This window comes from Leptodactylus fuscus, chromosome 6, assembly GCF_031893055.1.
Source record: "Leptodactylus fuscus isolate aLepFus1 chromosome 6, aLepFus1.hap2, whole genome shotgun sequence".
Classification (NCBI taxonomy): Eukaryota; Metazoa; Chordata; class Amphibia; order Anura; family Leptodactylidae; genus Leptodactylus; species Leptodactylus fuscus.
Genome location: NC_134270.1, coordinates 121,064,636 through 121,076,370, shown reverse-complemented (window position 1 = coordinate 121,076,370; position 11,735 = coordinate 121,064,636). Strand labels below are relative to the sequence as shown.

At 43.9% G+C, this 11,735-nt stretch overlaps 1 protein-coding gene across 1 annotated transcript; it reads left to right on the top strand.

Moving 5' to 3' along the window:
* The first annotated feature begins 2,771 nt into the window (after window positions 1–2,771).
* LSM12 (LSM12 homolog) lies at window positions 2,772–11,457 on the top strand. The gene is made up of 5 exons (XM_075278670.1): window positions 2,772–2,968; window positions 6,284–6,417; window positions 9,504–9,613; window positions 10,275–10,401; window positions 10,772–11,457. Exons 1-5 carry the CDS (start codon window positions 2,848–2,850, stop codon window positions 10,862–10,864), a joined length of 585 nt encoding a protein of 194 aa, XP_075134771.1. The 5' UTR covers window positions 2,772–2,847; the 3' UTR covers window positions 10,865–11,457.
* Window positions 11,458–11,735: the final 278 nt, after the last annotated feature.

Sequence of the window (11,735 nt, the reverse complement as noted above, 5' to 3'; positions counted from 1 at the left end):
CATACAGAGGAAGTTGCGGGCACAGGCTAGTATGTATATACTGTAATACATGCATGGGATTGTGAAGATTGTAACTATAAAAACGTGTGTTTTGCAAACTTTTGACAATGTACCAGACATCATGACAAGGGTGCTGTGCTGAACGCTGTAACAAGATGGTGCCGATGCTTGGTTGCTGCACTCAAATGTAGGCATGACCACGTGGAACAGGAGACTCTGCAGGGCTTCCCATGGGAGCGTGGGAGTGCCTGGCTCTTCCACAGTTAGGGGCATCACAGGAAGTCACTGCTATCCCCAAAGTAGTACCCTGGAGCTGATGTCACAGGAGGCGGATACTTCGACCAACCAATCAGACTCATGATAGAACTTGCTGTTGTTTACTTCCTGAAACTGGATATACAGTGGGGCAAAAAAGTATTTAGTCAGTCACCAATAGTGCAAGTTCCACCACTTAAAAAGATGAGAGGCGTCTGTAATTTACATCATAGGTAGACCTCCACTATGAGAGACAAAATGAGAAAACAAATCCAGAAAATCACATTGTCTGATTTTGTAAGAATTTATTTGCAAATTGTGGAAAATAAGTATTTGGTCAGTAACAAAATTTCATCTCAATACTTTGTTCTATATCCTTTGTTGGCAATGACAGAGGTCAAACGTTTTCTGTAAGTCTTCACAAGGTTGGCACACACTGTTGTTGGTATGTTGGCCCATTCCTCCATGCAGATCTCCTCTAGAGCAGTGATGTTTTGGGGCTGTCGCTTGGCAACATGGACTTTCAACTCCCTCCAAAGGTTTTCTATAGGGTTGAGATCTGGAGACTGGCTAGGCCACTCCAGGACCTTGAAATGCTTCTTACAAAGCCACTCCTTCGTTGCCCTGTCGGTGTGCTTTGGATCATTGTCATGTTGAAAGACCCAGCCACGTTTCATCTTCAATGCCCTTGCTGATGGAAGGTTTGCACTCAAAATCTCACGATACATGGCCCCATTCATTCTTTCATGTATCCGGATCAGTCGTCCTGGCCCCTTTGCAGAGAAACAGCCCCAAAGCATGATGTTTCCACCCCCATGCTTTACAGTAGGTATGTTGTATGATGGATGCAACTCAGTATTCTTTTTCCTCCAAACACGAAAAGTTGTGTTTCTACCAAACAGTTCCAGTTTGGTTTCATCAGACCATAGGACATTCTCCCAATACTCTTCTGGATCATCCAAATGCTCTCTAGCAAACTTCAGACGGGCCCGGACATGTACTGGCTTAAGCAGTGGGACACGTCTGGCACTGCAGGATCTGAATCCCTGGCGGCGTAGTGTGTTACTGATGGTAGGCTTTGTTACATTGGTCCCAGCTCTCTGCAGTTCATTCACTAGGTCCCCCCGCATGGTTCTGGGATTTTTGCTCACCATTCTTGTGATCATTTTGACCCCACGGGGTGAGATTTTGCGTGGAGCCCCAGATCGAGCGATATTATCAGTGGTCTTGTATGTCTTCCATTTTCTAATTATTGCTCCCACAGTTGATTTCTTCAATCCAAGCTGGTTGCCTATTGCAGATTCAGTCTTCCCAGCCTGGTGCAGGGCTACAATTTTGTTTCTGGTGTCCTTTGACAGCTCTTTGGTCTTCACCATAGTGGAGTTTGGAGTCTGACTGTTTGAGGGTGTGCACAGATGTCTTTTTATACTGATAACAAGCTTAAACAGGTGCCATTACTACAGGTAATGAGTGGAGGAAAGCGGAGACTCTTAAAGAAGTAGTTACAGGTCTGTGAGAGCCAGAAATCTTGATTGTTTGTAGGTGACCAAATACTTATTTTCCACCATAATTTGAAAAAAAATTCTTACAAAATCAGACAATGTGATTTTCTGGATTTGTTTTCTCATTTTGTCTCTCATAGTTGAGGTCTACCTATGAAGTAAATTACAGACACCTCTCATCTTTTTAAGTGGTGGAACTTGCACTATTGGTGACTGACTAAATACTTTTTTGCCCCACTGTAAAACCCTGCACATGCTCAGTAAAGGTCTCTTTGTGCGCTGCTGCGGATGAGAAGCTTGTACCAATGCTTGTTATGGGGTGTGAGTTTTTCATTGCTAGCAATTAGTCTTCGAATTTGTCCAGCCATAGCCACCCAGTTACTGGACAGGTGGCCACCAAGTCCCTGTCCCTCACAAATTGTTGGTCGGTTCTTTCTGGAAGGACTACACTGCATCACCAACCCATAGAAGTCTATGGGAAAAATTCAACATTTTAAACTTTGCAAAAAAGCTGAATTTTTTTGTTGCTGATTTTTCTGCATTTTTGAGCCAAGGCATGGAGTGGATTCAGCCAAAAGGAGAAGTATAAGTACATCCTATACATTTCTCATTTCTTTTGTAGCCACTCCTGTTTGGTTTAAAAAACTGAAGCAAAATCTGCAACACCAAAGCGGGTTATATCTCAATGTGGGGCTTAGCCTAAGGCCCCATGTTTTAGAAAACCTAGATTTTGTTGCACGTCCAAATCCCTTCACATCTTGCAAAAATGTTCACTCACTCTCAGTAAAGCTTATTGAATTATCGCCCTCTTTCAAAATGGCGATATCAACTATCAGCACGGAAGTGAGACCCCAATTCAGAAGCCAAAGTTCCAAACAAGTTAACCAACAGTCAAGGTGGCCTCTCCCTGCTCAATAGGAAACTAGTGCCACTTCCAATATGGCGGAAGCTACTTCCGGTAGGAGGGTGTGGTCACGCCGCGTCACCAAGGTAATTTCCCGGCAGCCCCCACGCCTGACGCTGGCTTTTAAGGTTGCGCGCTGAGGTCGGGGTGGTAGAGCGCGTCACGCACAGGCCGGCTTTTAGGAAGATGGCCGCTCCGGGGGAATACTTCAGCGTCGGCTCCCAGGTTTCATGCCGGACTTGCCAGGAAACGCGGTTGCAGGGAGAGGTGGTGGCGTTTGACTACCAGAGCAAGATGTTGGCGCTCAGTATCCTTAAAATGACGGAGGGAACCGGGAGTGGGGACGGAGTGCCGGAGGCTGGGGGAGGGGGGCAGCACACAGTAAGGTGCTGCCTATGGCAGAGCTAACAGCGTGTATCCAGCAGGTGGAGGCGCACGGGCCTACTACTCGCGCCCCCAAACACATGCTGGACGTCACCGGAGATGGAATTTAGCCGGGTTAGGCCGGTGCCCGCTTCGGGGGTGGTCGCTCTGTCATGCTGCTGGTTTGGCGTGCTTACAGTGCAATGGCTGTGGTGATGGGTTTGCTAATGATCAGATCCTGGATTGTACCCCATGTATTGTGTCATTGACTGGTAGCAGTGCAGCATGTGGCGATCAGATGGATGTGTGTGTGGTAGAGGAGCCTGCTCTTGTGGTGTAGCAGAGGTCACATGGCCTTAGTAGTCAAGGGGTCTGTGCTAAGTTGATGGACATCTAGCAGATCGTATGTCGGTTTGAAACCACAGATATACTGCCTGTGTTATATCAAAATCCTAGAAAACCCCTTTAGTAAAGGGGCTGTCTTCCAAAAAAAAAAAAAAAAATTCTAATGGAATCTTTCCCCAGAGCCTTGGCTATATGGACGAGTGTCTCACCTCTGTTGTTGCAAGATTGCTGTTTTTTTGTCAATGGCAATGCCCTCTCTGCTTTGCTAAAGCCTCTGTTTTGGTTGGTATAGTTTACAGCTCTACACTGACTTGTTCCCTTACATTTGTCTTAGAAGGGTTTGTTTTTTGGGGGGCTACAAAATATTGATGATCTATCCTTGGATGGGGGAAGGTGTGTGTAGGGGGGGGGAGCGCGGGGGTTGACAATCAGCTGGTCTGAACAGCTGATACAGAGAATGGAGCAGGAAGCTTTGTTCTGTGTACTGACTACAGCTTAGCTGCCTTTATTTGTATAGGAGTAGAACTGTACTACCTGATCTGACTATTATACAGGGGACTATTCTGTGTAGCAGCTCCTGATCGGTTCCAGTGCTGGGGGTCTGACACCCCCCTGATTGGATTTTGATACCTATGTAATAGTGACGCTTGCCAGTTCTGAGTTAGAGAGTGGATATTTCAGGCTTCTTCATTACGGTATATAGATGTAATTGGTCTGTACTAGATGAGCTTGTGATATATTATGGTGAGTTTGACTGTAATGGTTACACTCCTAGTTATGGGGGCTGTTGTTTTATTCTATGTTATGAAAAAGTACTATAGTTTTCAAGGTTTAGGAAAATATTTCTGGCTTTTTTTTCCCCCAAAACCAGTGCCACATATGTCCACAGGTTGGGTGGTATTGCAGACTTAAATACTGATGACTTATATTTAATATAGGTAATCAATATCAGATTAGTGGGGGTCTTGGCACTCTTTCAGATTAGCTGTTTGAAGGGGCAATTGTGCTAGTGCAAATAGGGCTAGTCAGTCAATCATGCAGGCTGTCTGTAGCTCAGTCCCACTCAAGTGAATGGGGACTAGAATTCTGAAACAGTTGCAGCTGCTCTGCAGAGTACAGTGCTGTTTGGTAAGCAATGAAGAAGCTGCTGCATTTCAGCCCGTGCCACAGGTCGTCATCATTTAAGTATTGGGAAAGCTCTCATATAAGTAAGATCAGCTTGTGATTGGTTTGTTTTAGGGATTCTATTTATGGTACAGAAGGGTTTACATTAGGAATTGTGATAGGCCTGTCTGAAAAGATGTCTTTTCAGATGTCTTTAGTTTTTTCTTGAAGCTGTAGAAATTGGGCGTTAATATGATTGTCCAGGCTAGAATATTCCAGAGAAGTGGTGCAGCTCGGGAGAAGTCTTGTATACGAGCGGCGTGGGAGGTTCTGATAATAGAGGATGTAAGTGTTAGGTCATTGAGTGAACGGAGAACACGAGTTGGGTGATAGCCAGAGATGAGGGAGGAAATGTAGGGAGGTGCGGCATTATGGAGAGTCTTGTGGATGAGGGTGATAAGTTTACATTGTATTCTGTAATGAATAGGCAGCCAATGTAGGGACTGGCACAGACCAGAGGCATCGCTGTAGCGTCTAGACTGATAGATGAGCCAATATGGACCCTTATCTACTGTCCTGTGGATAGGGGATAAGTGTGCAATCGATGGGGTCACCTTGTGAGTGCAGTGCCACTGCACTTGGGTGACTAATGCTCCATTTACTTCTATGGGGCTGCTGATGCTGCCAAAGACTACAATCCTAACAGCCCCATAGAAGTGAATGTTGCACAACACAAGCATCCTAGGGCTCTTAACACAAGAGGCTTTAGGGGGAACTTTCAGTCACCTGTACTCCTGGTCACTGGAGGACCTGGTGATCAGACAGTTGTCTCCTATTCACAGGACAGGGAGTAAGTGTCCATAAAGTGACAACTGCTTTTAGTGAAGGTCAACTGATCTGTAGTGACTTGGTCTGACCACTATAGGGTCCGTTCACACGGAGGAAAATGGTGCTTTATTTGGTGCTGAATTTTCAGTGCTGAAAAGCCTCCTGTTTATTTCAAAGGATTCTCCTTTTTTTTTTTTTTTTTTTTTTTTTTTCCCACTAGCGGAAAATTCCGCTGTCTGCTTTCTGCTCCATTAGCTGCTGAGAATAGCTGATTACTGAAGTTCTGACAGGTTGTCAATATTTTTAGCCTTGTAAACCCCTTTTAAGGTATCTCATGAGGGGGTTGTGCCATGCTCAGTACTCTTCATATGTACTAAATAATGTTAATTCACTTAAAACATAAAAAAAAGTTTTCACCTAAATCTATAAATCAGGGGAAGATAAGCGTAGCCTACTTTGTAGAGGAAATCTATCTTCCTTCACCTGCCACTGATCAAATCTGAAGGAGAGAACTCTATGGAGAGTTCACTTTTAACTCTGGTTATTTTGCTTCAGGGCTCCCTTTATTTTTTTTGTGGAGGTGGGGGGGGGGGGGTTGAAATGAGTAGTTTATTGGTCAGACTAAATGAGCTGCGGTTCCCTCGAGTCCCATTAGTGTGGCTCTGTACCAAAGGTGTCTTTGGAACTTGTAGCTCTTCTCCCATTCATTTAAGTAGGAGCAGATCTGACTCCTGGTGTCCTATGGATAGGTCATTAGCATCCAAAACACATGGGGCCTTGGATGACTCCGTTTAAGGTATATCGCTGGGGCCCCATGATGGCTTACCCAGGTTACAGAAACATTCCAGAATGTGCAGAGGTTTTCCTATCTTGCTTGCAAATCATGACGTTGTTGCTGGCCCAGACTGGCCGCACTCATTTCTATTCATTTTTGTATTCACTGTTATCTGGCGTATATTTTCCTTAATCACCATGTCTACAGAGTGCCCCTCGACTAGTGGGAAACCCAACCATGCTGACATACTCCTGCTTAACCTGCAGTATGTGTCTGATGTAGAGGTGCTGAATGATCGCACACAGACCCCTCCACCTCTAGCCTCCCTCAACATTAGCAAGGTAAGTAGTAAATAACCAGCTTCTCATTCACAGCTTTTCTATCTAACAGATCTGAACGGTTTTTGCTGCAGCAGACCTTAGAGGTTTTCTGTGATAAAAGGATTCGAGGCATTGAATATTATGGATTGATCTTCCCTGGGTTTGAACCATGTGACTCTTTTCTTTCTCCCAGCATGGACTAGCAAATGTGCAGGTTAATTGTTGATGATCAACAAGCAGTCGAGCTACAGTTAACCAGGTTTTTTCCTCAATAAATTTTATTATTGGAGGAGCTTCAAAGGGCTGTCACTTTGATGACCTATGTTTTGTCATCTATATCAGATTGGAGCGTTTCAAACTCCTGGCACTTTCACAATTGGCTGCTTGCACAGTCACTTTTATAAATTTGAGTGGGACTGAGTTGCAGCAAAGTCATGTGAATGTTATCACTGACTTGAGTGAAAACTGAATTTTTTTTTATTTTTTTTGGAGCATCCAAACTGGTTCAAAACAACTGGTTGGTGGGAGTGCCAGATAGTACACCGTCACTGAACTAATACTGATGACCTATCCTAAACATACAGCGTCTGTCGTTCCTGGACAACATCTTTAAAGGCTGTCTCACAGGGCTGTGGAGTTTCTCTGGTACTTTTTCTCTAATGCTAAGGTCCCTTGTTGCAGAAACATTTATTTTGTTTCAGACTTTGCTGAAGTTTTTTGAGCAAGAATAGCTACAAAAGAAATGGAAAATATGTATACGAAATACTTGTACCTCTACCTCTTGCTCTAGCCACTCCTAGCTTTGGATCAGAAAAAAAACACAGCAAAATCTGTTAAGCAGCACTCAACCAGTTGTTTTGCAGAGATCATAGGTGTCTGACTCTCATGGACCTTCACCTGATAACCTGTCCTAAGAATAGGTCTTCAGTTGAAGGTCCATGGGTGTCAGGCACCCATGATTGGAGCAGAACAGCTGGCTCAGTGCTGCCTCTGCTTCACAGGTGACTTAAAGTTTGTCACATGGCCTGATCATAGCACTGTAAGGGTGCATTCACACTACGTATACTGAAGCTTAATCTGAACGTAAAACACGTTCAGAATAAGCGGCGTATAAAGCAGCTCCATTCATTTCTATGGGAGCCGGCATACGAGCGCTCCCCATAGAAATGAATGGACTGCTTCTTTCACTGCGAGCAGTCCCATTGAAGTGAATGGGAAGTGCCGGCGTGTACGGCTCGGCATGAGCAGAGCTTGCCGTACACGCCGGCACTTCCCATTCACTTCAATGGGACTGCTCGTAGTGAAAGAAGCAGCCCATTGATTTCTATGGGGAGCGCTCGTATGCCGGCTCCCATAGAGATGAATGGAGCTGCTTTATACGCCGCTTATTCTGAACGTGTTTTACGTACAGAATAAGCTTCAGTATACGTAGTGTGAATGCACCCTTACACTTAAGTAAATGGGGTGTGCCACAATGCCGAACACTGCTGCATGGCACTGTGCTTGGTAAGTGCAGCCTCTTCAAACATCTGACTTGCTTGGGGCCTGATTGTTGAGCCCCTGCCCATGTTTAATTGAGGACATATATTTTGAGGCTAGAAAACCCCATTAAGATGAGTACCCATCAGAATGCCTCAGGAGTCAAACCCCCGGTCAAGACTCCTCAAATTAAAGGAGGGGTTGTCCAGTATTTTTGATATATTTTTTTTTTTTTTTTTTTTCATATTTGGGGAGGTAGCTCAGTAGCAGCAATGGTCTGGACTCAACCAGTCAGAGACGGGGATACACAATTTGTACCAAATGGGTTTTAGAAAAACTGCAAAATAAATAAACCTTTACTTAAGGTACAAAATAAGCAAAATAAAATACAGCCTTAACTTCAGGCAAAAGAATGTCTAAACAAAACCCTGCTCGTCCGAGCACTCACTAAACAATGAAGTACCAACTATATGTGTGGCTTACTACCAACCACACAGATTTGCAAAAAAAAGTGCAATATTCTCTCCAAATTCTGTCAGGACAGACCCAGGCACCTCCTTTCTCTCCCAGGATCTGCCCTGAAGTGCAGGCTCTGCAGCCTTTTATGGACCAGTAATGAGCCTATGACCCACGCCTGGGGCTGAAACTATTTCAGACCTGCACTGGACCACACATGGGTCAGATACTTGGGGTTTATATATTGGGACGCCAGCACTCTGCTTGTCACCTTCCTGCACATGGAATGTGGTAAAATAACTCCTGCAGCCAACTACTGGCCTCATTGGTGGTGCCTAGATGTATGACTCCAGACTACTGAGACCAGTGACTGGCAGCAGAGGTCAAGTACACAAAAAACCTCTATGGATCCCCAGAGTGGCAAAGGACTTTATTTTACTCAGATGTATCATTTAACCTGTTTCATTGTGGCAGAGGAATCTGTCCTTATGCTGTACAGAATACAGCCAAACCTATGGAATGTAGAAACTAAAAATAAACTTGAGGATTTAACCAGGAAAGGTTTCAGTGTACATTGTAATCATCCTTGGAGCATCTGTCAGACACCATGTAATATTTGCAGTGAATGTGGCTGCAGACTAAGCGGGTGGTTTCCCTTGTCAGGTCAAGGATGTGAGTTACCTTGAATATCCTTCATTTTAGTAGTCAGTTGTGCAGATAGACATAAATTACACTACCAGAGTCTTGGTGTTTGTCCTCCCTCTCCTGGATATAATCATGTGATATGACTGTCTTCTCTTGTAAAATTGGGAGGGACTGAACTTGATAGACCTGCAGCTACATCAGTGCCTGGGTACCATGTTGGCTCCCACACTGATGGGTAAAACAACCCGTCTGTTCTAAATCAAAAGTTATACTGAGGCTGCACTACTGCAAGATTGATTAACATGTCTGGTTCAGTGATGTCATGAGGATTTATCCATATCACTTAAAGGGTTTTCCAATGAACAAGCCTTGTCACCTTTCCTAGAATAGGTAATTGTCTGCTCCCACTGCCGGACTCCTGCACTCACTAAGGTTTGAGTGCCCCCAGTTTTCTTCTCAAGCATGGATGGTGATCTAGACTTGTGCTTCCAACTTCATGATTGTTCTTTGTATTTCCCATTCCGCAGCTGGCAAGCAGAGCCCGGTTGGAGAAGGAAGAGAAGATGAGCCAAGCTTATGCCATCAGTGCTGGAGTCTCTGTGGAAGGGCAACAGCTATTTCAAACAATTCATAAGACGTAAGTAGGGGGGGGGGGATTAGTCCAAAGCGGTCATGTCACTGCTTTAGTAATTCTGAGACTTGTAGTAATTTAAAGAACTGAAACCTGACGTAAACCCATAGATGTTTTAGAATTCATCATCTATATACCGCTACCAGTCAGCATTGAATATACAACGCTGTATTTTTAAGCAATTGGATGACAGTAGACTACCCCGGATGGGTGGAATGCAAAGGTGACTTTATACTCCTGACTGTAATGATGCAATGAGTCTACTATCCAACATGGATTTTTGCCTAGTAGGATTGATGAATACAGACTTCTGGGACTCCAGAGTGGCTTAAACTGAGCAGGATTTGCCTGTGGGGCTTTTTCACTCTATTCACTTGGTTATGGAGCATCTTACAAAGGTGGTTGCAGTCATCCACACAATGGAAGATCTTGATGTTAGATCAATAAAACTTATATTAACTCGTAATGTTTACCAAAACCAAATGGCATAGGTATAAAGTACAACTAGCTCACTGAAACAAAATTTCATATAGCTACATTGAACATAAAATAAGGGTATGATCACGAACACAAATAAAACATTGCTGTGGTTCTCAAGGAGTTAATTTTTATGCGGTATAACTAGTTCCAGTGATTTCACTTTTGTTTTTTTGTCTGTCTTCTACAGGATAAAGGACTGTAAATGGCAAGAGAAAAATATAGTAGTTATGGAAGAGGTAGTCATCTCTCCCCCTTACCAAGTGGAGAATTGCAAAGGAAAGGAAGGCAGCGCTCTAAGCCATGTTCGCAAAATAGTGAGTTCTACTTTCTCCATTTTGTTTGTCAATGTGATTGAGTCACTCATTACTTTTGAGCTTTTGGTTCAACTTTATTTACCTCTGCTTATAGCTTGGCATTGGTATAGGCTGTGAATGGGGGGGGGTGTAGGTCAAGAGAATGAATTGGCCTCTCTGCTTGCACAGATTGATTGCTTACAGCCCAATATTCTTCCATTCAATGATGGTCACAGGTTATACACCCTCACTTGTCAATGCCCAACAAGCAGTCTTCTGTCTGCCACCAACCCCTTCCTTCCATCTGAGCTAGTGCATGTCTTATCCTGGTCATCTTATGTCTTTTTGCAAAAATAGCTTTTCCATTCTGACTTTTAAACTTGGTTTTCAGGTCGAAAAACACTTTAGAGATTTGGAAAATCAGAAGGGGCTGCAGAGAAATGCAATTCAACCACCACAGAAGGAAACAAGCACGTCCTCCTGAGCCCTCAGTCACGTTGGCCTGGCTGCCCCTGAGCTGCCTGCTCTTTATTCCACTGCAGTGGGATCCGTGTGAAGAGTTACAGAAGAATGGGGGTGGTCGACATAGGGATGGGGGCAAGCAGGGGGGTGGATGGGGGTGGTATGGGTAGCTTTTATTTCCGGACTAGTCTCTCTCAACCCCTTCCTACAATGGCCTCTTCATTCCTGGATTTTGTATTGAGGGGGTTGAGGGGATACAGAGCTATAGAGGACCCCAAGGGGACACCCTATTTCCCCAACTTATTTTTATTTATTTTTTTTGCCCTTTCCATTTGCCGGTCCGGCTCCAGTTCAGGATTTTCCTGAGGTTGTATTCCTCCTGCAACAGCATTTCTCCAATATGTCCAATATGTTTTTTTTTTTTTTTGTAATATTTACATTTTTGTCTTTTATTTTTTATGTTTCTTCTTCTCTTCTGTTGCTGGGGGATATCCTCAACCCTTTTCAGCCACTGGGACAGGGCAGTGCTTGGCACATTTCCCTCTGGCTGTGAAAGGGTTATAAAGTTGCCTGTAAAAAGAACAAAAACTTAAAAAAAAAAAAAAAAAAAAAACAGAAAATAAAAACAAAACAAAAGTAAACTTGGTCTGCAAAGTTTTCTTGATGGTTAGAAAATGGGATGTTGTGCAAGTTATTGGGGGTATATGTTTATATACTGGGATTTCTGTGCAGTGTCACTACATGGAGAATGAAATATTACACAGTACCCTTCAGATATACAAGAACTGGTCCTGAGCAGTGGTTCTCAACTTACAGTAAGAATACCCTAGGAGGTAGGTACAGCTTCTTCAGGGGTGTGTGCTACGACCTTCGATTAGAAGTGCGATGATGGT

Excerpts from the sequence above, each read along its gene's own strand:
- LSM12 (XM_075278670.1), top strand. The coding sequence starts at position 2,848 with ATGGCCGCTCCGGGGGAATACTTCAGCGTCGGCTCCCAGGTTTCATGC. Across the intron at positions 9,614-10,274 it reads TTTCAAACAATTCATAAGAC|GATAAAGGACTGTAAATGGC; the intron begins GTAAGTAGGGGG and ends TGTCTTCTACAG. Across the intron at positions 10,402-10,771 it reads TAAGCCATGTTCGCAAAATA|GTCGAAAAACACTTTAGAGA; the intron begins GTGAGTTCTACT and ends CTTGGTTTTCAG.